Source organism: Ursus americanus, chromosome 23 (assembly GCF_024610735.1).
Source record: "Ursus americanus isolate L20-20 chromosome 23, mUrsAme1.1.p, whole genome shotgun sequence".
NCBI lineage: Eukaryota > Metazoa > Chordata > Mammalia > Carnivora > Ursidae > Ursus > Ursus americanus.
This window is the reverse complement of record NC_142149.1, coordinates 39,274,740-39,299,001: the sequence shown is the minus strand read 5'-3', so window position 1 is coordinate 39,299,001 and position 24,262 is coordinate 39,274,740. Positions and strand designations below refer to the sequence as shown.

Below are 24,262 nucleotides of genomic sequence, written 5' to 3'. Positions count from 1 at the left end.
TTGGGGAGGCTCTGGGCTGCAGCCCGAGAAGTTCCTAGTGGATATTCCCCTGGCCCCCACACTCGCCCATCCTTCCCTCTCTTTAGAGCGCTCTTCCCCTCCCTCAGCACACTGGCCCCTTTGTGACCTGCTACCCCCTGCCCTACCGGTGGGACAAGCGTCCCCCAGGTCTAGGACTTTCTCTTCAGCCCTTCTGGAGTCCTCCTGTCTCTCCACCCTCCTGCACCCCCCCCCGCCCCCGTTCCCCTCCAGGTGACTAGAAACTTCCTTCCCTAGGGCTGGCAGTCCCTCTTCTGAGCTGGCCTTTTATGCTAAGGGATGTTTCACAGCTGATCTGGCTTACAATTTTACTTCAGTTTATACATTTTAGCTGTGGGTAGGGTGGAGGTAGAGGTGGAGGGGGTGGAGGTGGAGGGGGTGGGAAAGGCTCCCAATAAAATATCAGGTGAGTGATTCCTGGAAGGCAGACATCTCAGGACCTTGGATGGGGGAGGGACAGTCTGGGCACAGGGTGCCCACTCTCTGGCCCTGCTCTCTGTCTCTTGGCATAGGGCTCAGTGCATTTTGAAAAGAAAGCATCTTTATCTGGTCTGCCTGCTGCCTGGTGTTGGCAGTGGGGCTCCGTCAGTGCCTTGGCTTTGCCAGCCGTGGAGAACCCCTGGGGGTGGGCTCTGTTTTCCTCTGGGTCTGCTGTGTTCGCTCTTGACTCAGGAACGGGGCATCGAAGGTGTCACATCACTGGCCTTTCCAAGGAGGAAGACTGCTTGGGTCTTCCCGCTGCCGGGTCTGCCCCCGCCCAGCACGTTGTCCAGCACGTGCACTGCCTCCATCAGACTCGGTGCTGGGTGCTCAGGTCCAGCAGCAAACAGCAGCAGCAGTCCGTGCCTTCGTGCAGAGCGTGGCGGCTGGCGGGGGGAGGGGGGGGACGGTGGCGGCCGGGCTGCAAGCAGGGCAGTGGGTGCTGTGGATTTAGAGTGGGCAGGAAGCCCTCGATGAGAAGGTGGCCTCTTGACTAAAGAGGTTCAGGCTGAGGGAGCCGCCCCTGCAAAAGCCCTGAGGTGGTACCACGGCTGATGAGGGAGGCTGCTTCGATGGGGGAGGGATCAAGGCAGGGGCAGGGGCACTGGCTCACAGGGATCGGGGGGCCTCTCATGCCACCAAGGGAGTGCCTGGACCCCAGGAGAATGGGAGGAGACGAACAGCACACAGTCGAGATCAGAAATCCATGGGCACAAAACGCACTCCCTTGCTCTGCCCTCTGCAGACCCTTGCTTTTGAGCGATTTGGGCACTGAGGCTTTTTTTTTTTTTTTTTTAAGATTTTACTTATTTATTTGACACAGAGAGAGCGCACAAGCAGGGGGACCGGGAGAGCGAGAAGCAGGTTCCCCGGCTGAGCAGGGAGTCCGAGGCAGGACTCGATCCCAGGACCCTGGGATCACTATCTGAGCTGAAGGCAGCCGCTAAACTGACTGAGCCACCCCGCATCCCGCACTGAGGCATTTCTGGAGAAATGTGTGCCTGTGGCCATTGCTGCTGTGGACTTTCCTGCTCGCAGCCTGGCTCAGGTCGGAGAAGCCTGTCCCTGTGAGCGTGGAACCCGTTCTTGCCGGGTGTTATTTCCACCACACAGATCCTGCCTGGTGATGGATGCACGATGGTGTGTCAGCAGGAGGGCGCCGCTAGGGCCACCTCCCTGTTCCCACGGCTGCCCCCGCTCCCCTGTCTCCTTCTTGGGCTCCCGGCCTCCCCAAGCCCCAAGGTGCTCCAGCCTTCGTTTCGCTTCCACAGGCAGCGCACGTCTGGGCCCTGGTCTTCTGAACAGCCTACTCGCCTACCTGGTCAGGAGCTTTGGGTCTGATCTCTGTCCAGCCTAGGCCCCCAGAGAGAGAGAGAGAGAGAGTGTGTGTGTTCACACAGGGAAAAAGGGGGCAACCAGAAATGTGTACATCTTGGAGCTTTGCGTGGAGGTCCAGAGCTGTGGGGTCTGCGTGACCTCTGGCCCGGGCCCCCTCTGGCAGGCTGGTACTAGTAACACCAATGTTTCCAACCCCGCTTCTCGACTTCCTTCAAGAAATGGGAAGTTTTCCGACTGTTGGCCATATTCTTAATTGATTCAACCTGTTTCATCTTCCCAGACAAGTGGGTTCTTTCCCAGCAATGTAAACACGATTCACATGAAAACAAAGCTCCGTGGCAGTTATTACTAATAGTGGTGGCCCTGCTTCTGGGAGCCTTTCTCTTTTAAGGGACCAGAAAGAGGAAGGCCCGCACGGCACTCGAGTGTGGGAGAGTGGGTGGGAGCTCTCGCTGTCTTGAGTCATCTGCCGTCACCCCCACCGTCCTCTGCGCTCTGCAAGTCTCGCAGTGTGAAAAGGGAACCTGTGCTTGCGGGAGCCCGTGTGGTCTGCAGCGGACTTGGGGTGGAGGGCGGGGGTGGGGGCAGGGTCTACTCTCTGCCCGACTTCAGTCTCCCTCTTCAGATTGGAGAGATAGTAGGAGCTGCTGTCTCCTGCCCGCTCACTGCTTTTCCTGGGAGAGACACCCACCTCCAAACACGGGTGCCTCCCTCCAGGGCTCAGCCACCCAGTGCCTGTTTTCTTCAAGTAGAAAAAAATGTTCTGGAGCCAGGAAACACATGTGTGTAGGCCCTGGCTCTGTGGCTTGCTCAGTCTGGGACGTCAGGCAAGCCGCCTCACCTTCCTGGGCCTCTGTGGGCTGCTGGCGAAGGTAAAATGAGCCCCTGCCACCTGACAAGCCCAGAGTGGGTTCTGACTCGGGCTCAGTGGCGCCTGGTGCGTGTGGTTAGACAGCCAGAGGGCAGGATAGCCTGGTGCCCAGGGAGTCAGGCAGCCTGTGTTCAAGTCCTGCCTCGGCCAGTGGCTGCTTGCAGAATCTCCGACTATTTACCCTTTCTGTGCCTCGCGGTCCTCCTAGGTAAAAGGAGTATGATGCTAGTCCCTCCCTCGGAAGGTGCTTCTGTGGATCCCCATGTAAATGTACGAGACGCACTTCGAACCCTGCCTGGCATCTGAGGGAGCTAAGCTTCCCTGCAAGCTTCTGGTGGTTTGATTCTCGCGACTGATAACCTTCGCGCCTAACAGAATTTCTAACAGAATTTCTTGCAGGGGGGACGTCCGAGCAGAGGCAGGAAAGTGGTGGAGGAGAAACTCCAGGATATGAGGGCCTTTACAGGAGGAGGGCAACGCCACTTCCTCCGCCGCTGTGTTTTTTAGATAAACCAGGTCCGCCTCTGCAGATGCAGACTCCGGCTGGCGCCCAGCGCGGCGATCTGGGAGTGAGCTGCCAGGCACGTCCCCAGGTGACAGGCAGCTCCCTGGGGCTTGGTATGGGGCCGCGCACCTGATCCTTCCTTCCTACCCTGCCAAGGGGAGGGGGATGCCCCTCTGCCCACCCTGCCTTCGCCGGCAGCTAGGGCCTGTCCGTCTGTCTGCCTGTGCCGGCTAGAAAGCCAGCCTGGAGCAGTGTGCCCGGCTGCCACTGCCGGCCCCCAGCGTCTTATTAAAACATTGAGACTCTGGCCGCCCTCAGGTCCCTGGAGATCGGGCGAGGGGCCAGACAGAGGTGCGGACTGTCAGCCTCCGGGCCCTGTTGCGTGACTGCCCTTGGCCGTGTTGCAAGGAGCAAAACTACCTGTTGGTCTAGCTCGGCTGCTCCGCGGTCTGCAGCTCCCCGGAGGCGGAGCAGGCCGGGCGGCAGGCAGGTGAGTGGTGACCGGGCCCTGCTCGCTGCTAATGTTAAGTAACCTCGAATGAAAGCCTCCTGGTCAAATGAGGGTTCTCGTTGACAGGCAGGTCTGGCCCGCACATTTTTGTGTGATTATCTGCGAGATTGCATCGGTTATTAGCAAAGAAGGATCTCGCAGCAGCCAGGCGGGCGTGTGTGTGTGCACGTGTGTGTGCACGTGCACGCGAGGAGTTGTCCTCCATCCCCCAAGTCCCGCACACAGTCTAGGGAACTGGGCCTGACTCCCCACTCCCCACTTATAGTCACGCTGTATTTCATAGATTCTAAGACACTTTCCCCCCCACGTTTTAGCATCTCGAGCTGGTATGTGTTGTCCATTCGCTGGTGTGCTGTCGTTTCATCGGCAGCGCTGTTTCTTTCTCAGTGTACGTGGAATAACAGTGCATCTTAAAATCAAAGGCATCTTGGATTTAATGAAACACAGAAACTAGGTAACCTCTAGAGAGCTTATGTAACCTGCCCGCTTTCTTCAAGGAAGGGAGTACAGCCACTTGTAGTGTTGGGAGGGTCATGTGAGGGGACGCTCACTATGATGTGGTTCAGGGGAATGAGGTTGGACCCCAGGCCGACCTGGGCTCCGATTCCCGCTTTACTGCGCACCAGCTGTGTGACCTTGGGGGAGAAGAGCAACCTCTCTGAGCCTCACGTGCTTCCTCTGTCAGATGTGGATCCTGGCTCCACAGTTGTCATGATGGTGTGTAAGCCGTCTTTCCCTGTCTCTCTCTTGCTGGGTCTCATCTGAGGTCTCACTGCCCTGTTCCAACTGGACCAGGAGGGAAAGTGAGGGCAGAGAGCGGGTTACTGGCCTTCCCGGGGTAGCAGAGGGAGCGGGGTATTATCAGGGCTTCTTGACTCAGTTTCTCATCCCTGAACATCATCTTTTATGATGTTTCCTTCCTTTCCTTCCTTTCTCTCCTCTTCCCACTTTGCCCGAGTTTTCGTTTTCACATGTGTTTCCTTTTAGCCATTCCCCTTCCAGTCTCTCTCCTCTCCCTTTCTGTAAAATCGCCCCACATGCAGCCTCTTTGACGCTCCCCATGGAGGGGGGGAGCTCTGCCTCGTGGCTAGGGTGGCACAGGCCCCAGGAGCCTCCGCCAGCGGTCATCCGTGGTCTCGTGTGCTGTGGTCCCTGCAGCCTTCCACTCAAGCCCACGTTCGGTGCCACCTGCCTTGCTGCCTCCTGTGCCTGTGACCTCCATGGCCCAACCCGAGAGGCTGTTCCAGCACTCCAGGTTGGATACTGCCATCACCGAGAGTAGTCAGTCTTTTCTGTACCCTTTGTGATGCATTAAAATCAGACCTTTTCACATCCCATCCCTGTTGGCTGTGTGACCTTTTGCAGGTTACTTAACCTCTCTGAGCCTGCGTTTTCCCATCTGAATGGTGGTCGATGCACAAAAGTACCCGGTACATACTGAGTGCTTAATACATGTATTCTGTCCTGGTCCTCCTCAAATGAGTAAGACCACTTTATGTTTCTTTAGGGCTCTGGGACACAGACGGAGGAGTTCGGGGCAGGGAACTTCAGGGGTGGAGGCACAGGGACCACTGTGAGCGGGATGCATCGGGCAGCCCGGCTAGCCTGGGGGAGGGAATGGGGTGAGCGGCCAGGACCTCCGCACCTTTGGGGAGTGAGGTTGACAAGGCGGGCTGCTCGCCGAGAGAGCAGTGGGCTGAGTGTGAGGCGCTGGATGACAGCCACGTGGGGATACCCGGCTGAAAGTGGGCCACCCCAACGAGGGCCTCAGCGAGAGAGGCTGGCTGGAGGGAAACTCTCAGAGCAGGCGGTGGTTTCAAACCTCGTTCTCATCACAGGTCCCTCTGTCTCTCCCTCTCTCGAGATCCTGATGAAAGCCGGCAGCCAACCTCCCTCAGTTTTGTGTACGGTGGCGGGGTTCCCAGCCCCCTCCCTGATGAGGTGCTATTTGGGCTCTGGCACAAGGGTGGACCCCTGTCCTTTGTGTGTGACAGGGGGTATGATGAATTCAGCAGCCCTGAGAGAAACAGGGCTGGGGTTGGGGCACAACTTTGTTACAGAGTGCCCGTCCCAGCTGGTGTGGTGGCCCCATTGGGATCCCCCCCCAGGAAGCAAGGCTACCACACAGCTCCTTACTGGGGACAGGGGGAACCAGTGGGTCAGTCGTGCCAATGCTGGGAGGGGAAAATTTCCCCCTTGGGTAATCCCTCTCTCCCTGAAGTGGTAGGTAGGGGCTGGGGAGGTGAAGATAAGGCCGCCTTGCGCAGTGTCCCGGGGAGAGAGTCATGGGAGCAGAGAAGTGCTCGTGGGCTTGTGCCTAGGATGGCTATAGGGCTCTGGTTGCTCGGTTCTGGGCTGGGGGAGGTGTGCAGGGAGGGGAAGGACTGGCCTCCCGGACACAGTGACTTTCTGACTCAGGCTTGTTTAGGGACAGCCCTTCGTGGCATGGGGAAGAGTTGGGTCAGGCATAAGGAGCCAAAGCGTGGAGGTGGTGATCACGTGAGACCAGAGCTTGGGGTACAAGGGGAGGGGATTGGCATGATCATGTCCTGAGGATGAGATGAGCTGGCCGGGGCTGTGTGTGCTGGGCTCAGACAGGGCCTGGTTTTGTGGCCACTGGGGAGCTCATGAGTTCTTTGATGGACGGTCCATAGCCTTGTACTCTGGGCACCTCCTGCCCTCTGAGCCCCATGGTCAGACCCAGAGCTCTCACCTGTTCCTACTGTGGGACAGCCTGGGAAGGGACCCGAGCTGGCTCCGCCTCCCCGGGCTGTGGCTGCACTCTGGCCAGCAAGGCTCTGGTGAGCCTGGGTGTGAGCGAGCAGCCCTGAGGACACCCGGCCTGAGGAGCTGGACCTGGCAGAGGCAGGACAGGAGGGAGCACCTGAACGGAGCCTGCTGGGAGCACTGCTGGGGCTCTGGGCTGATGGGAGGTGCCTGAAGGTTATAAAAGTCAAGGCAGGGGGGCTGTGGGAGGGGGCGGGGGAGTTGCCTGGTCCATGGCCTGCCTGATCCCAGTCTGTCTGCCCTGAAAGCTCTGGCTGTTGGCTGTGGGTGAACGCAGGCACACTCTGCTTGGCCTTCCCAACCTGAGGGTTTCTGTGCAAAGAAGGGGGTGAGGTGGGTCCCTGGCCCAGCTCTAGATGGTCGGGTAGCTCTGTTCAGGTGTGCTGTCCTTGAGGCAGACCATGGCCTCTCCCTGGAAAGTTCACGTCCCCTCGTTTGAGGGTGCCCCCTGAAGGAATACTGCTCCCCCTACCCAGCAGAGCTGGCCCGGGCCACTGCCGGCCCATCCCAGGCTCCTCTCTATGCCCTCCTTGGCATGATGGTAAAACATGGAGCCCCCAAAGCGAGCCCCACAAACTCTTGACTGTGTGAGTAATTAAGCCCTCACTTCAAACAGCCACATCTTTAAAAGCTATAATTTGTAGCCCAAAATAGCTGCCCGTTCAAAGAGCCAGGAGAGCCCTTGATGTGTGCCCCTTTCAACTTGCAGCCTGTTACTCGCCTTTGACATTTGAGTTGCCCGACCCCTGGCTGTGGTTTTCTGAGCAGCAGGTCCAGTGGCCGGGTGGGAACTGCTGCTTCCCAGCGTGCACTTGGGAAATCTTTTTTGGGAATTTAGGTGGGGTGATTGATGTCCGGGGGTTCCTGGGTCAGGCTCACGTGGCTCTACCTTTTTGTGTGACAATAGGGCCGTAGAGAAAAATCGCAGCATAACCTCAGGGAGAGGTGGATTCAACTCCATGGACACCGGGTCCTTACCTGTAAGGAGGAGACCGTATTTTCGTGCAGGCACTTTGGGGGAAGGAGGTGAGACCACCTCGGTAAAGCACAGAGCAGACACTGGCCGCGTGGTGGGTGCTCCCGGGGGTCCCCTTCCCCCAGCCGGCCTCTTGGTGTAGACTGGTCTTGTGGATTCGGGTAGGTGCTTGTGGGGGGGACTCGCCTCACAGGAAACACCTCCATGGACCTGCAGCTTCTCCATCAGCTGACATGCCTGGAATTCTTGGGGCTGGCTGCTGGGCTTGGTTTCCAGATGTGGAAGCAATTTAAGTTCTGTTTTCCTAATCCCCAACAGTTTGCCTCTTAAGTCCACGCTCTCACTTGAAAACCAAGACTGTTGGCTCTGTTCGGGGGCAGGGGTTAGGCCAGATGGCCTCTTGGGATCCTTTCTGCTCAGGAGGTAGGTTTCCTGAGGCACTCAGATCTGGGACGCAGGGCTTTGTTAGGACCGCCCTACCCCGTCAAGGGCTTGGTCCCTACGGGAACAGAAGTTCACCCTGGGGCCACCTCCCCGGTGGTTTTTTCCTTGGAGATGGGTCACTTCGCCAGATGCAGCTGCAGGACCCGCCTGACCCTGCACAGCCGGCCTTGGAGGGGGAGGCGGGCTCCAGTTCTGGCCGTGTCGGAGGGAGGCTGGGGTCCCGGCCGAGCAAGGTGCCCACGTGTCCCAGGAGTGGTGAGGGCCCTCCTTCCCAAACTGACCACAGTGGAGGGAAGAAGTCTGCTCTGGATTTCAAGTCACCCAAAATACCGTCTGGCATGGAGAAACTGGTAATATCTTGCTCAATTACGGAGAGCTCCTGGCCACAGAGGTGGCCTGCCCCGGGTGAGACTGTTTCCGGGGCTGTGCCTGGGCACGGGCCTGTGGTTCCAGGCCTAACTGCTGGTCTCTTCTCTTGTAAACCAGTCACTGTTTAGGTAAAATCACTTCTACATTTGTATCCTAACTACACTAAATACAGTTCTGGGCAAACAGAAATCGCCTTTGCAGTTTTAAAGGTCTCTGGCTGAACTCCATGTACGCTTTCCTTTAAAATTAAAATGTGATACCTGTAGGATTGGGAGAACACTAGAGAGAACTTAGATTTATCTGTGGCGTGTTTATGAAACATCATCCTGGTCATTACAGATCACCAAACTTAGCTTCGGCAGAATACGGCTTTAGAAATGGCAGTCTCTCAAAGTGAGCACGAGAGAGAAGGCAACGTTTCTTTTGAGGGGAGACAGATGAAGCCCCAGTCTCTTGACGAGGTTCTAGAGATCCAGCAGTTCTCTTTGGAGGTTGAACTGAATTGACCTGGAAGGAATTCGCCTTTATGATCAGGGTGGGAAGGTGGGGGACAAATCCCGGTGGGGCCGAGGGTCTCCATACAGGCTTCCGAGTGGGGGAAGGAAAAGGTGGGGGCCGGCGAACAACTGAGTACCACAGACCGACTGCCTTGAACAACGGAGATGAATTTTTTCACAATTCTGGAGGCCAGCCCTCAGGATCCAGACGTCAGCAGGGTTGGTTTCTCCTGAGGCCTCTCCCCTTGGCCTGCAGATGGCTGTCTTCTCCCTGTGTCTTCATACGGTTTGTGTGTGTGTGTGTGTGTGTGTCCTAATCTCCTACGCTTCATAAGGATGTCAGGCGATTGAATTAGGGCCCACCACGATGCCCTCATTTTAATACAATTGCCTCTCTACAGATGCTATGTCCAAATACAGTCACACTCTAAGGTACTGGGGTTGGGACTTTAACATGTGAATTTGGGGGGTGACGGGACACAGTTCATCCCACAACAGAAAGTTCTCTGGAGCCGTCCTCCAAGGGGAGGAGAACGCGGGTTGTGAGCAGAGCCCAGCATCTAGGGAGGGCCCTGAGTGGAGGGGATGGGAGGCAGCTTGGCCCGCAGGCACAGGCCCACTCTTGATGATGGGCCCACTGGGGCGGCTCTTGGCCAAGTGCTATCTTCGGAAGGTTCCAGTGTCTGACTCACGGTTTGCTTTCTAGAGCCTGAGCCACCATTGCCACCTGATCTGATCATTCGGAACCTCCTCATTCAGCTCGTGGGGTTTTTGACCCTTGGGGTTGTGTCGGCCCAGCAGGCTCCCTGTTCCTGTGACTCTGTCTCTGGGGTGTTGGCCGCCTTTAAGAATGGCTTCACTTCCGCATATTCCTTTTAAATGGAGCTAAACTTGTCAGAGATTTTGCACTTTTCCTTAACCAGTTCAGCAAGTTTGGGGCAACTCTCTTTCATGTTTTATGTATGTATGTTTCTGCTACCATACTGAAAAAACAAAAGTAAGACCTGTGAGAACCAATTATGGGAAGCCGTTGAGGGTGGGGCCGCCAAATGTGTGTAACTCCCCAAGGTTTTGCCTGAAGCACCCCCTCCCAGCCCCCATGGTTCCAGAGCCCACCTTCCAGCCCCTCCATGGCCAGGTCTCCCTCAGCCACACAAGAGGACCCCCACAGTGTTTCACGTGGAGCCCAAACTGGCCCCTGCAACCCCAGCAGACCAGGATGGAGCTGGTTGTGGGGGAAGACAGCCCCAGCAAGGATTTACACACCCCAGTTGCCCTCCAGTGCTGCGGCTATATTGGCTTTATCTCTCCATGTAACTTTTTTTCCCTAAACCATTTGAAAGAAAATTAGGCAAGGTGTTACCAAAACTAAGGATATTTCTCCTTCATAATTATTGGCAAATATATACAATGGAATATTACTCAGCCATCAGAAAGAACGAGTTCTCAACATTTGCTGCAATGTGGACGGCACTGGAGGAGATAATGCTAAGTGAAATAAGTCAAGCAGAGAAAGCCAACTATCATATGATTTCTCTCATCTATGGAACATAAGAACTAGGATGATCGGTAGGGGAAGAAAGGGATAAAGAAAGGGGGGGTAATCAGAAGGGGGAATGAAACATGAGAGACTATGGACTATGAGAAACAAACTGAGGGCCTCAGAGGGGAGGGGGGTGGGGGAATGGGATAGACCGGTGATGGGTAGTAAGGAGGGCACGTATTGCATGGTGCACTGGGTGTTATACGCAACTGATGAATCATCGAACTTTACATCGGAAACTGGGGATGTACTGTATGGTGACTAACATAATAAAAAATCATTAAAAAAATAATTATTGGCAAGCACAATTAGCAAGCATCATTCTCTAATATCACCCAATATCTAGTCCGTACTCTAGCTTCCATTTTGACCCCAGTAGGTCTTGCTAGCAAGGTGGCGGTTTGCTTACTTGTTTGAGCTGGGATCTAATCAAAGTTAACGTTTAGCTATTCTGTCTCTTGATTAATCTAAAACAACAGTTCTCACAGTGTGGTCCTGGGACCATCAGCATCACCCAAGAATTTGTTAGAAATGCACCTTTTAAAGATTTTATTTATTTGAGTGACAGAGCCAGAGAGCGAGCACAAGTAGAGGGGAGGAGCAGAGGCAGAAGCAGACTCCCCACTAAGGGAGCCCGAGGACGTGGGGCTCGGTCCCAAGACCCTGGGATCATGACCTGAGCTGAAGGCAGGTGCAGAACTAACTGAGCCTCCCAGGTGCCCCTAGTAGGGGTTAGATCTTAAGGCCTGATTCGAATTGAGTAGGGGAGGCCCTGTCCTTCATCTTGTGTCCCATCAGGAGGCCACGTCTCAGTGTTCCCAATTAGTGATGCTAGGTTTGACCACTGTATTAAAGGTACAATAGCCTATTTTCTCCACGGTCGAGGTATTGGGGGGGATAGAGGGTGTTTGGAGGGCGTCGGGTGGTTCTTTGGTACTGTGCCAGCCTCCAGTTCCTCAGTCTGCCCTCCAATGGTTTATTCTACAGCTGGGGACAGTGTGCGATGTGCATCGGGTCTCGTTTGCGTGGTTCACACCTTCCGTCTCCCTTCTAATTCTTTTGTTTGCCTGCTCCATCAGTTACGAGAGAGATGAATTAAAATCTCCACCTTTATTCGTTCTTGTATTTGAAAGTAATCTCTGTGCCCCGCGTGGGGCTTGAACTCCTGACCCTGAGATCAAGAGTCACATGCTCTACCCACTGAGCCAGCCAGGCGCCCCGTCACCCGTCATCCTTTTACTTCTACTTTTGGCCTGTGCGCTAACGTTTGCATTGTGTCGTCGGTGTTTTTATCTAGTCTGACGGGGTGTGTATTAGTGTGGTGTATTCTGTTTTCATTTACTGGTTGAGTTACGATCTTCGGTCTTTTCCTCCTTTTTTCTGTAGCCTTTTGGCTGACCGAAGCATTGTTTATTCCATTTTTTTTCTCCATTAGAGTTTTAGTAATACATTTTTAATTTTTAACTGCTGACATTTGAAATGCTTCAACATATTCTTGGAATGGAAGTGAGGTGGTGGGGAAAGAGGGCTTGGGGGTCTCCCAGTGGCACGCATGACCCCACTGTGACGGGCGTTTCCAGTGGGGTCCAGGGTCTGGCCCAAAGCCTCACAGGCTTGAAAACCAGATCTTGTTGGCCCTTCCCTCATGTCTTTGGGACTTGAGGGCCACCCATGCCCACAGATTGTCTGTAGATGGACAGGCAGAGCCAGAGTGCCCGCTGGCTGACTTACAGTGAGAAGTGAGCTCTGGCAGCGAGCTTGGGCAGCCCGCCTCTCCCCGTCGGCCTCGGGCTCCTGGAAGGTTGCTGTGATCAGAAGAGTGGTGGGTGACCTTGGACACGGGGGAGCTGGTTAGAAGGTCCCAGTGGACATTGAATGATCTCAGGCTCCAGTGGCAGCTACGTCGGACCCCACAGCCTTGGGGCAGGCTGGCCACGCGGGGCAGACCAGACCCGACCCCTCCGGCCAGTGCCTGGGTGGACGCTGCCAGGGTCTGCTGTAGACTCCCCCTCCCAGCCCCTTCCTGGGGAAATAGCAGATCCCTTACTGCTCAGCCCCTCTGCTCTGCCCCCTGTAATTTGCTTACCCCTTAGGGTCTTAGGTTAGCTGCCACGGGGCTGTCGGACACCCTCATTTCTGAGTTTTTCTGGGAGCTACATCATACCCTCTCTTTCTGTGTCACTCCTGTGACCCTCCCTTAGCAGCAGCCGCGTCTGTTGGGGGAGGGGAAGTGTGAGACTGGGGGGAGAGACAGTGCAAGAGTTGCGATTAAGAACAGGGAAAAGAAGGCCCTGCGGGCTTCCACACCCCTTCCACTGTGGGGGTGCGTACGGTAGCAGCCACTCCTTATCTGCGTGCTTTTGCTCTATGCAAATGGCCTGGGAGCTCTTGAGAAAGTCGAGCGGTAGTTTCTCTTTCTCTTCTCTTCAATATCAGCCTGAGGTTCCACGGCCAGTGCAGGCCAGACCCGGGACCGAACCACGACTTCCTGAGAGCCTCACTTCTCCCATCCATAAAACTGGCTGACTTAGGAGGCCCGTCCAGGGGCCAGGGAAGGAAGTGCATGACAGAGGTCTGGTTCCTGGCCACTGTCTGATCTGGTCCCTCGGGACAGGAACGTGGCAGTCTGTCCTGTCTTCTTGACGTTGGCCTCCTCCACCAGAGTGGGACGCTTGGGCTTTCATCTTACAGTATGCGGTCAGTCTCCAGGGCTGGCCAAGACGGGCGATAAATGAACTCTAATGGCTCGTGACCTGGTGCTCCCTTGTTTGTCCTTGACCTTGTTGGGGACCAGCCGGGCCTTGCATCCAAGCCAAGGTTACTTCTGTTCCGAAGTCGAGGCTTAGGCATCAGCCTCCCTGTGTGGAGACTTACCTCCCCCTTTATCCCACCCTCGCCCCTTGACTGGCATGGGAGCCAGAACCTTATCAGCCGCTGTGGAGCACCGACCCGCCCTGCAGAGCAGGGCCTCCTTCCGTGCAGGGCTTGGCAGCCACCCACAGGCGGCGGGTGCAGCCCGGATCGCGTACTCACTCCGCCGCTGCCGTGCCTGGACGGGTGGCTGAGCCGCTGCGGCTCGGGGATCCCAGCCCGGGTAAGCCCGTCCCCTCTCTCTGGACCTGGGGGCCTTGGCAGCCACGAGTTAGCTCCTTCATCTTCTGCTTCCTGTGGGGAAGAGCCAGCGGGACCGTGAGCAGGCCTATCACTCTTCCTGGGCAGTGGACTGGCTGGGATTGTGACAAGGGAGTTCGTCCCCTGCCCGCCCCCCCCCCCCCCCCCCCGCACTCCCCCAGAGACCAGCTCAGCCTCACCCAGACAGCATCCTGGCTTCTCTCCTGCACCAGGCTCGGTTTGTGTCCACCGCCTCCCCGCTCCCTGCCCAGTACCTTCCCTGCAGCGGGGTTCCACGTGTGCCCGCTGGTGCCTGGCTGCGAGGGAAGCTGGGATGTGCCCAACGGAGCTATTTTTACCCAGCCCTGTCCCCACAGAGCTGTTCTTTGGCTCTGAGTTCCCGCCTGGGAAGCAGAGCCACTGCCAGGGCTGGGGGTGGGTGAGCTGGAGCCTCTGGGCCTCCTGGACTCCCTTGCCCAGGCGGTATCTCATCCTGACACTTACTAAAGTGTGTAATTCACGTGCAGAGAGACCTTCCAAGAGAGTCTGTAGAAGACGGACCTGGGGGGAGAAGAGAGGCACCTGCACCTCTGTAACTTGCAAACTTCAGGCTTCCAGAAGCTCGAACCCAGCCGACTTCCACCTGGCGTGTCACTGGGGGTCAACGGGATAGCATCCCAGAGGGCTGGACAGAGGCCATTGGGCCTGGAGACACCCCTGCTTGTCTTATTTCAACACAGTGAAGACCATAGTAGCTCAGATTTATTGATCCTTTTCCGTGTGTGCTTAGCATGCGTGCTACTTGTTTCCTGATGACTGTTAACTGCCTTCTGCGGATGGGGAAACAGGCCCCGGGAAGTTCGGGCCAGGTTGCAGAGCTGAGGGGTGGAGCTGGGGTTTGAACCCAGTCAGTCCTCCTCCCCAGCTCGCTCCCAGCAGCACTCTGCGCCCTCTCCTCTCTGCCATGTTCCCAGCATCCGTGAGGGATGACCACTGTTCGACGTAGGTTCTCTCTGGCAATCTGGCCAGCTGGTTATCCAGCCCTGTTTTTAGATGAGGCTCAGAGACTGAACAACTCATCCGGGGTGGCACGGCGGCCGGTGAGCAAGCCGGGCGGGCACCCAGGCCTCGGGGTTGCCGCAGTTAGGCTCTTCGCAGCTTCCCGTTCTGCCGCGCAGTGTGCTGCCACAGCTACTCGCCGCTCACCTGCCACGTGCCCCCTGTGGGGCTGACTGCTGGGGGCTCAGACGCAGATATCCCCATGGTTACTCCCTTGAGGGCCTTCCTTCTCGCAGGGAATGTGCAAGTGGGGTCCTTTGGAGTCCGTGCCCCAGCTGCCACAAAAATGGAGTAGTGGTGTCTGTGACTTGGAGGTGGCGTCCCACTAAGGTCAGGTGGGGAACGGGGGAGGACCAGATGAAGTCCTCGTGTCTGGGCCCTGCCGCACCCCCCTCTGGGAGTGTGGACGGCGGGGCGTTGTTGGCCCGTCTGAGGCTGGGATGCCCTATCCCACCATGGGTATGTTTTTTTACCAGCCGTTGAATTCAGCCTGTGCCAACTTCCTACAGAGGAAGGGGTGACTTTGGGGCCCGCTGGTGGGTAAGTGCTGCTCTCACTGGAGGGGGGCTTCCCCAGGTGCCTCTGGGTTCCCACTTCTAGCCAGGACCAGCTGCATCCAGTCCCAGGTGGAGACGGGCTGGGGATGTGGAGGGGTACACTGGTGATGCAGACTGGCCCCACCAGAGCAGCTGGATAGGGCCTGTTTTCCCAGCTGCAGGCCTCTGATCTCTCTAGAAACCCTTGTTTCCAGTAATTCCCCAGGCCTAGCCTCTTGAGGAAGGCATACTTCTAGTCTCCAAGCCAATAAGTAGTGGCCTTCTAGCACCTTCCAGCAACTGCCCGTGCTTTGCCTCCCTTCCTGAGGTGTTTGGGATCAGAGCAGGCTGTGCCCAGTTCTAGCAGCTTTGCTCCCAGGCCCGGTGCTACACCAAGCCCTTCCCCAGAGGGCCCAGAGGAATGGGAGGCCGGGTGAGGACATTCCCGAGGAAGGAGCAGGGGTGACAGGGCCACTTTTGTCCAGGACAAATGCCAAACCAGTACTGTCTGTCTGGACCAACCAGGGTATCTAGTTACTTTTCTTAGAGCTGTCTTTATATTATTTGAATTTAGGGGGAAACTAGTAGAAATAGTTTTGAAGTCCTAAAAATTATAACTTGCCTTGGGCAAGCAACAGTGGGTTGAATGAAAAGGTGTCATGTGGGGAGGCGGCTGATTTTAAGAGAAAAGGCTGGCATGTTGAGAGTGTGTGTGCGTGTGTGCGTGCGTGTGTGTGTGTCTATGTGACGAGGGGGCACTGAGGGGCCCTGACTTGGCATGTCAAGAGCCTGGCTTCCGTAGCTGGCACGTTCCGGGGCAGCCCCCACCCACTCTGAGCCTCATCTTCCCCACGTGTCAGACTAAGACTACGAGTCCTTCACCCCGTCCCAGAACTCTCCGGGGCTGCTGTCACAGCTGGACCGCATGCTTTCAGCTGCGGAGGGCCGGACAGATGGGCACCTTGTGTGGGCAGAGGGTAAGATTATGCCTGAGGAAGTGGTGGTCTCGTTGGCAGGGAGTGACCCCCGTGGGGGCACCTGACCCTTCCTGCCCCACCTACGACTGAGACAGGCCACTCTTTTCTCTCGGCCCCGCTGTCGGGAGTGGGTATCTGGGACATCTGGTGAGGGGGGGCCACGGTCCCCACGCCCGTCTGGTGAGTTGGGTGTCTCTGGGCAGAGTGCCTGGCAAAAACCGGGCCTCTATATCTCCATGTCCAAGGAGACAGACACGAATTAGCCACCCACAGGCCAGGCCGGACACCTGAGGAGCTCAGCCCCTGGTCTCCACTTGGTGCCCTGCCTGCCTCCTGGGAGTGTGGTGGGCAGTGGCCTCCTTGGGACCCCTGCTGACCGTGCTTTGAGGAGAGGATAGGCACTGGTGGCTCACAGTCCCGTGCTGCCCTGCCACCAACTCCCATGGGGCCCCAGGCCAGTCACCACCCCCCCCCACAAGGGGGGCAAGGAGACCCTGAAATTCGTGGGGCTGTGAAGACTGAAAGTGGCCAAGGACTCTTTTGTAAGCCCCAAGGCAGGCCGTCCTGGCAAGCGCTGACCTCCCTCCGCCTTTGTGGCTCGGAAGTCAGGCGAAGGACCGGGGCACAGGCACCGCCCCTCTGGGAGGCCTGCTCTCCTCCTGGGTGGTCTCCCCCCTGCCTGGCTTCTCTTCCAGTGTCTGCACAGCCCGGCGAGCTTCCTGCCGCGGGCGGGCAGCGGGCGGCATGGGCCGGAATGCTTGGGCTTCACACTTACTAATACGCTCCTGTGATGCGCGCTCTTCTCACTGTCACCGTGAGATGGAAAAATGCGTGAAGCGTGGGTTGCCTCCCTGATAAACGGAACCAAGCCGGCGGTGGCCAGGGGTAGGTGGCCCTCCGCCTCCTGGCCAGAAGACTTCTGGCAGGCTCCTCTCTGAGCTCGTGAACACCCTTGCTCATGAACGGGGCCAAGAGTCACCTTTCTGAAGTGTTGTCGTAAGCCCACAGAAGATTCTGTGTCAGTTCTCACCTCTGTCTCCAGACCTTGCTGACTGCTCGGTAAATGTTGGTTTCTCCTGGGACGCAGCGTCGGGCTTGCCGATGAGGGGACCTCGCTTAGGGTCCGCAGCCCAGCAGTGTGAGGTTGGGGGAGTGACATCGAGGTGGAGAGGGCCGTGTGAGCACTAGGGGTGGTTGTGACACAGCCCCTTGGCCTCCGCAGTCGGGGCCCTGGCTGCCTGATACCGACCTGATTAGTCTGTGCGATGCTTAGCCCGAGTCAGGCACAGGCAGGAGCCAAGCTCAGTACTCGCTGTCTATACTTAGGCCAGGAAGTCTTGGTGGGGAGAGACCACCAGCCGCAGCCGGTGCCGGCGCCCTCCTAGGTGGGCCCAGCCAGGCCTGTCACTGACCACCTTCCTTGCGTGTGCCTGGGCCTGTTCTTGTCTGAGGTGCCCGGAGGCCCTTCCCAGCCTTTGTTCCGTGACACCTCTTGCAGTCGTGGGGCTGCAGGGAGCGCCTCTCACGCAGGGCTCTGCCGGCCCTCGCCGGGGAGCACACCCAAGAACCCCAGGAGTAGCTTGACATCTCGGAGGGGAGCAGGTGGAAGCCGGGCCTCCCTTGGAGGTGGCAGCCCCAGGAAAGGGTTTGTAGAGGGCCGCCTCTCAGACTAGGTGCATTCCGAATAAAGCCAGAGCTCTTAACTCTGTAACATGATTTTAGCAAAAGGCTCAAGCAGATATTTGTCTCGCACTGACATGGCGCTGGGCCGTGTGCTGGGCACTGGGGGCCAACCCCAAGCTCAGGTTCAAAGGGCCCCGTGTCCTCGCTCCCCAGCATGGCTGGGGTGGGCCACGGCAGACTGTCCCTCCCAGGCTGGAGCCACGTCTTGTGGCCGGGATTTATTCACTGAGGTCCTCCCAAGTGACACAGTGATCCTGTAAGATTCCATTGTCATTCTCAATTTACTGAGCAGAGAAGTGCGGTTCACAGAGGTCGCCTGACATGCCCGGAGTCATGGAGGGCAGATTCCTTGCTGCATCCAGCTCTGCTCGGCGGGGGTCGTCATTCCTGGGGGCCATTCATGAGGGCTCGGCCCTTAACTCCATCACAGAGGCATTGGGCTGCTTATGCAGACTGTGATGGCGACCCTGATGAGCTATCCAGGCATCCTGAGCAGTGCAGCCGGCCCCTCCTCCATGGGTGGCTGTCCCTGGGGTTGTCGCTCCTCACTGGGCTCTCATGAGGCAGCCATTGTGAGAGGTCCAAGACCGATCACCTGCCAGGTATTCCTGTTCTCAAGGTCCTGGGATCTGGGCCTCCGTGTTGCCCAGCCTCTGCTGTTCCTGGCCCTGCTGATGTCCTTGCAGTCTGATGAGGTCTGCTGAGCCCCAGGGAGCCAGCCTCACTCATACCGTCCCCCTCTGTCTTTCCCAGGGCAGCGAGGTGCCAGGCCCAACCTTTGCTGATGGCGAGCTCCTCCCCAGGGACCCCGGCTTCTTTCCCGAGGACGAGGAGGAGGCTATGACACTGGCCCCACCCGAGGGCCCCCCAGAGTCAGACATGGACAGCCCCATGGAGAGCACCCAGGGCCTGGAGGGCTCGGTCACCGAGGAGAAGGACGGAGGGCTCGGGGGCCTGTTCCTGCCAGAGGACAAGTGAGTTTACACTGCCGGGAGCTCCACGCATCAGAAAGCGGTGGGGTCATGTACAACCCAGAGATTTGGGGAGGGAGGGGGTTCCAGGATCAGTAGAACCGTGTGAAATTGTCAATTCTTCATCATTTTTGACCTTCAAAAAAAAAAGAAAAGAAGACAATTTCATATACATTTTCTCAGTGCAGGGCTTCTCAGACCCAAGCGGCTCTGGGAGTCAGGCTGTTCTCGGTGGGGTCTTTGGAGTTGTTTGTCCATTTTGCGTTCCGGGAGCAGTCCGTCAGCGGTACTGGGACCAACCGCCAAGGACAAGTGGTCAGGAACCACAGACCTGTTGACCTTCTGGCTAACCATTTGCCACTTGGTCATTCACCTTTTTTGGGACCAGTCACCGGGAGGCCGCCCGCAGGGAGGGTCCGAGAGTTTTAGTACGATGTCTAGGAGAGAGAGCTGAGAGGGATGAGGAATTCCACCCAAGGCGCTGAGGAACCTCAGGGCAGAGAAGTGAGTTTTGAAAAAACAGGGTGGAGGTTCTCAGAGACCGGGATCGCTTTAGGGCACGGGTGGAGAATTACTGCCTTAACCGGTTCCCTGCTTCTCGTCACCCGGTCAGGGGGCTGAGTCTGGAGCGTGGAGTCCCTAGTAGGTCAGAAAAATTGTCCCTTACGGGTGACGATACGTGGACACGACCTCACAACAACTAAAGGGAGGTCTGTTCGGCAGAGGACAAGCTGCGCCTCCTTCTCAGGTTGCGTGCAGGGCTCCGCCAGCCCCTGACGCGGTCACAGGCCACACCAGGGGGGTCACCGCTGAGAGACCTAGAGTCTCTGACCCACGTTCTTTGCAGTGAGGCTTCTTTGGGCCAGAAGTCCCCTCTGGAAACCAGGAGGAGCGCCTCACCTGCTAGCTCGCGGTTATTTATTTTAAAACCTCATTTCTTATTAGAGTCCAAGCCAATTAACCAGAACTTGAAAAAGGGAGGAAAGGGAGAATGGAGGGGAATGGCTGTGCTACTCCTTGTCCCGCCACCCAGACCCCAGCCCTGCGACCAAGGAAATAGTTTCATGCCCTGTTTTTCCTTATTCTATAGACACCTTTTACTTTCTCCAGCTTAAGTTTTTATATGTAACTTTTATTTCATAGTAATTTTTCCATATTATTGCTAGTATTGTTTACAAACCTTACAACAATTGGATAAGCTGTAATTTGATCATTAGTTTCCTAATCCATATTATAATTTTGCAACTGTAACTTAATCATTTAATTTGCTCATATTAGTGATATAGAATATATAATTTTATATATGTGTTATTATAATTTATTGTGACTTCCTGTAGGGAAACCATTGGGCGGGAAGCAGTGTTTTGCTGCTCTGGAGAAGCATTGGTTTGCACATCTCTTGTGCAGAAACCATTTCTGTGATGAGATGTTTTCCTTAGGACGAGGTCCCCAGAGTGTATTACCAGGTTGAAAAGCACAAACTCAGTGAGGCTTCAGATCTCTGGGGCACGGACTGACCACCAGGAAGGCTGGGCGGTTTCCCCAGCACGGGCTGCGGACGGGGCTGCGTTAACGGCCAGCCTTCTCTGACACCCAGGTCCCTGGGCCACACTCTGTCCGTGACCACGTCAGACCTCTCCACACACTCCACCACCTCGCTCATCAGCAACGAGGAGCAGTTTGAAGACTATGGGGAGGGGGACGACGTAGACTGTACCCCCAGCAGTCCCTGCCCCGACGACGAGACCAGGACCAACGTCTACTCGGACCTGGGATCTTCAGTGTCTTCCAGGTGGCCCCGGGGGCTGGAATGGCATTTGGGGTACAAGGAGAAGTGGCAGGACCAACCCAACCTCATCCCAGGAGGGTTCAGAAGGCAGAGTCCTAAGCTCCATGGGTTCTGCCCCTGGGGTTTGGGGGTGCTGCCTCTGCACTCTGGTTGGGGGTCCCTCCTGTCTCGAAGAAGAAACAGAATGAACCCACCTGGGAGGCTGCAGACTCGGGGGTCTTCATTGTCTTGCTTCCTAGTAGAACCTCGGTGTTGAAGGGTCCTTCTAGGTGACGTCTACACCTTCTGGGTGACCCACACACCTAGTGGTTGCTTTCTCTGACATTAGGTCTCAGTTGCCATTTCTGTGAAATGGGTACCGTTCATCGGCTTCTTCTCTGAGAGTATTGAGGGAGGGAAGATCTGTTGCTGTATTTCTCCTTCCTCTGCCCCTAAACGCACACACACAAGGGTCACCACCGGTATTGCGGAATCCAGCAAAGTAAGCTCAGCAGGATGAGGTAGGGTAGCAGACTGGCGAGCGGGAGGTGATTTCTTTCTCTCTCCTGAATCAGTGCGGGGCAGACTCCTAGGAAAATGCGGCACACCTACAACAGTGAATTGCTGGATGTTTACTGCTCTCAGTGTTGCAAGAAAATCAACCTGCTGAATGACTTGGAAGCCCGACTGAAAAACTTGAAGGCCAACAGGTGAGGCCCCAGGACCCGACAGAGGGATGGGAGGCTGGGGCTAAGCGGGGCAGGGCGAGGGGACCGAGTCGGGGAAGCCGCAGGCCAGGTGGCCCCACTCTGTCTTGGCAACGAGAGCACTGTCAGAGTGGGATTGATTCTGGGGAGCTTGCGTGTTTCTGCAACAAGAAAGTCAAGGTGCTTCTACCCAGGACCAAGCTGATTAGTGAATTCCCTGCAGGGGGTGGGACAGAGCCCCCTGCTGCGCTTCCGTGTCTTGCAGCCAAGGCAGAGTAAGGAGTGGATTGGAGCCCCCTCTGTTCAATGACTGCCCTCTCTCTCTCTCTCTCTCTCTCTAGCCCTAACCGGAAGATCTCTAGCACAGCCTTTGGAAGGTAAGCCCCCCCCCCTTGGGAGGCAGAGTTGAACACTGTCTCCCGTAACTGTGCTCCTACTGCCAAGGCGGCTAGCTCAGTGCCAACAGCGCAGACCCAGCCAGTGTCGGCCTGTGGCTGAACGCACAGCGGGGGTGAAGAGCCCCAGAAGTGCAGGCAGAGCCCGCAGAAGAGGTCTACTTCTGAAAGAGAAGGGCCATACTCCTCCCGGCCCCGCACCTTGCCCTTCCTGGCGGTGGCACGGTTGGCCTCACCCCAACCCCCAGCTGTTGCAGCTTCAGGTGGGCCCAGCGGGGATGCCCCAAGAGACCCAGCCCATCTCACGGCCCTTGGTGGCCCTCCCTGCACTGTGGGGCCAGCAGCCGGACCAGCAGCTCCTGGGTTTCCCACTCACAGAGACTGGGGAGGAAGGAGGGTGCCCCGTTGGAACTGGTCCCTTTGCTCCAGGTTATATCCTGCACAGCTGACTTCCCGGGACTTCCAGAATCCCGCCCTGGATCTCAGAATCCAGGTTCTCCTGCAGACTGGCCCGGGGCTCTGGGAGCTGCCGGCAAGCGCCCAGGCTCTGGCTCGGGAGCAGGGCTGGGGCAGGAGAGCCCGTTGGCAGGGACACTGGCTGCTGCCTAGCAGGGAGTGGGAAGCGGGAGCCTCTGGAGAATGGTAACTGGGTTTTGCCTCTGGCAAGAGTTCCCCAGGCAAGTGCTTGCTGTTTGCAGACCCACCCGGCCCACTGCCCCGCCCCGTCTGGGCGGGCCTCCTTCCCTCTGCAGAGGTGCAGCCAGAGCGGGTTTGGTGGGCGGGGGTTGAGTCTTGCCGGGAGGCCTCAGGAGGATCCTGTGCCAGCACCAAGGAGCCAGTCTACCTCCGGCGCGGTTATGCAGCTGCGGGGAGGTGGGGGCTCATGTGCCCACTCTGGTCCCTGGGTAGTTGCTGGCTGGAAGGCTGGCCTGAAGAGGGAGGTGAGGCAGCAGGGCAGAGCCGTGGGGGACTGGCCGTATCTGCTAGAGCCTCTGGAGGGGTGGAGCGCGCATCTGCTGTCCTCTGAGCTGGGTGATGTCTTGAGTTCAGAGGTCAGGCAATCCTCCCCTGACTGGATGCGGACTGCCTCCTGGGATGGGTTCCTGGCCCCCTCCCCAGTGTAGTGGGTGGGGTGCCCCCTCTCAGCCCATAGGCTGCTCTGGACCCCGGTCCCCAGGGGGCTGGCCTCTGCAGCCCCCCGCTCCCCCACCCCCGTGCAGGCAGCTCATGCATAGCAGTAACTTCAGTAGCAGTGACGGCAGCACCGAGGACCTGTTCCGCGACAGCATCGACTCCTGTGACAACGACATCACTGAGAAGGTGGGGCCTGGGAGGCCGGAGGATGGGCTTCATGTGTGCGTGCCCCCTGGGGGTCGTGGGAAGCGCCAGTAGCTATCTGGGGGCCTGGGAGGCGGAGACCCTATCCTTGCTGCTGATGAGGTGGGGGTAGGCGGCCCCGATGACGTGGGCACACACACCCCCGCCCTCACCACCCTTCATGCACAGTCACTTGGGGGGCCTGGCCATCCATCCCATGGTTTCTGCTTCTCCTCCCTGTGGACTCAGAGGTTTCCTCCACCCCCACCTCTGCCTCCCTCTTGCAGGTGAGCTTCCTGGAAAAAAAGGTGACCGAACTGGAGAATGACAGCCTGACCAACGGGGACCTGAAAAGCAAGCTGAAGCAGGAGAACACGCAGCTGGTGCACAGGTTGGGGCTGGCTTGGAGGGCCCCAGCTGTGGCTCGGGAACAGCTGGTGGTCTCTGTTGGGAGGGCCCCTGAGAAAAGCTGGGGGAGGTCATCCGCACGTCTTGTCCCTCCCCTCTAGAGGCTCTGATACATCAGCCCCTTGCTGCGTGGCCCTGCCCCTGCATGACACCCAGAACTGGTCTCTGGAGACTCAGAAATGGGTTGGAGCTTGACCTTGACCTACAGGTCTGCAGCCCTAAGGGGGGTGGGTCTAAGGCAGGAGGTGGGATCCACTCTCCTATTTCTCTCACCAACAAGGGTGAGAGTCTGACACCCCCCCACACACACTGCCTCCGCTTTCTGGGGACAAGGTCTGCAGAGGGAGAGGCTGGTGGAAGGGTCTAGGCGGAGGCCTGCTGAACGTGACTGTGGCGACGTAGCGGACGTAGAGTGTAGTGGTCCTTATGGGACGGCATAACGCTTGCTAAACTGATCCCCAGCCGGGGTCTGGTCCTCAGCCTCGTAGGGCCCAAACATGGGTTCTCTTGGACACCCCCAGAAGGTCAGCCTCCTGGAGGGACTATTACCAGTGAAGCGTGCCCACACTGCTCTGCCAGCTAGGCTGTCAGTGGGACCTCGCTCTTTCCTGGGTCTGGCATGCTCAGGGCTATTATCTAAGCACTTGCCTGTTTTTGGAATCAAGGTGGCCAGTCGCTGAATTGCTGGCCAGAGGGTAGTGGCCAGGGAAGAGGAGAGCAGAAAGCGAAGCAGAGGCCCGAGGGCTGCTTCATGCGGCCACGGTGAGGCCTGCCATCCTTCCCCGTGCCTGGCCTGGGAATGCCACCTTCTCGGGGCAGCCTTGCTCCCTTCTGGACCAACCTCCAGGTCCTCCCCTGGGTGGTAAGCTTGGCTGGTCCACCTCCCTTTACATACCATGGTGCCCCGAAGTCACATCATCGGAGCTGCTGACCCCCAGGCCTGGCAAACAGGCTGCCACTTCCCCCAGCG

General features: G+C 57.3%; 1 protein-coding gene across 5 annotated transcripts in view; it reads left to right on the top strand.

Annotated features, from left to right (window-relative positions):
• RAB11FIP4 (RAB11 family interacting protein 4) overlaps positions 1-24,262 on the top strand; it is a 110,673-nt gene that overhangs the window by 80,416 nt on the left and 5,995 nt on the right. For 4 of the 5 annotated variants that reach the window (XM_087854629.1, XM_045773701.2, XM_045773704.2 and 1 more), the window contains 6 exons: positions 18,480-18,700; positions 20,295-20,489; positions 21,041-21,175; positions 21,514-21,549; positions 22,788-22,887; positions 23,172-23,275. In XM_087854629.1, coding sequence (XP_087710755.1) covers positions 18,480-18,700; positions 20,295-20,489; positions 21,041-21,175; positions 21,514-21,549; positions 22,788-22,887; positions 23,172-23,275 — 791 coding nt within the window. Of the gene's footprint in view, positions 1-13,372; positions 13,455-18,479; positions 18,701-20,294; positions 20,490-21,040; positions 21,176-21,513; positions 21,550-22,787; positions 22,888-23,171; positions 23,276-24,262 lie in introns of those variants that run through there. The other variant, XM_045773705.2, reaches the window with a different exon arrangement.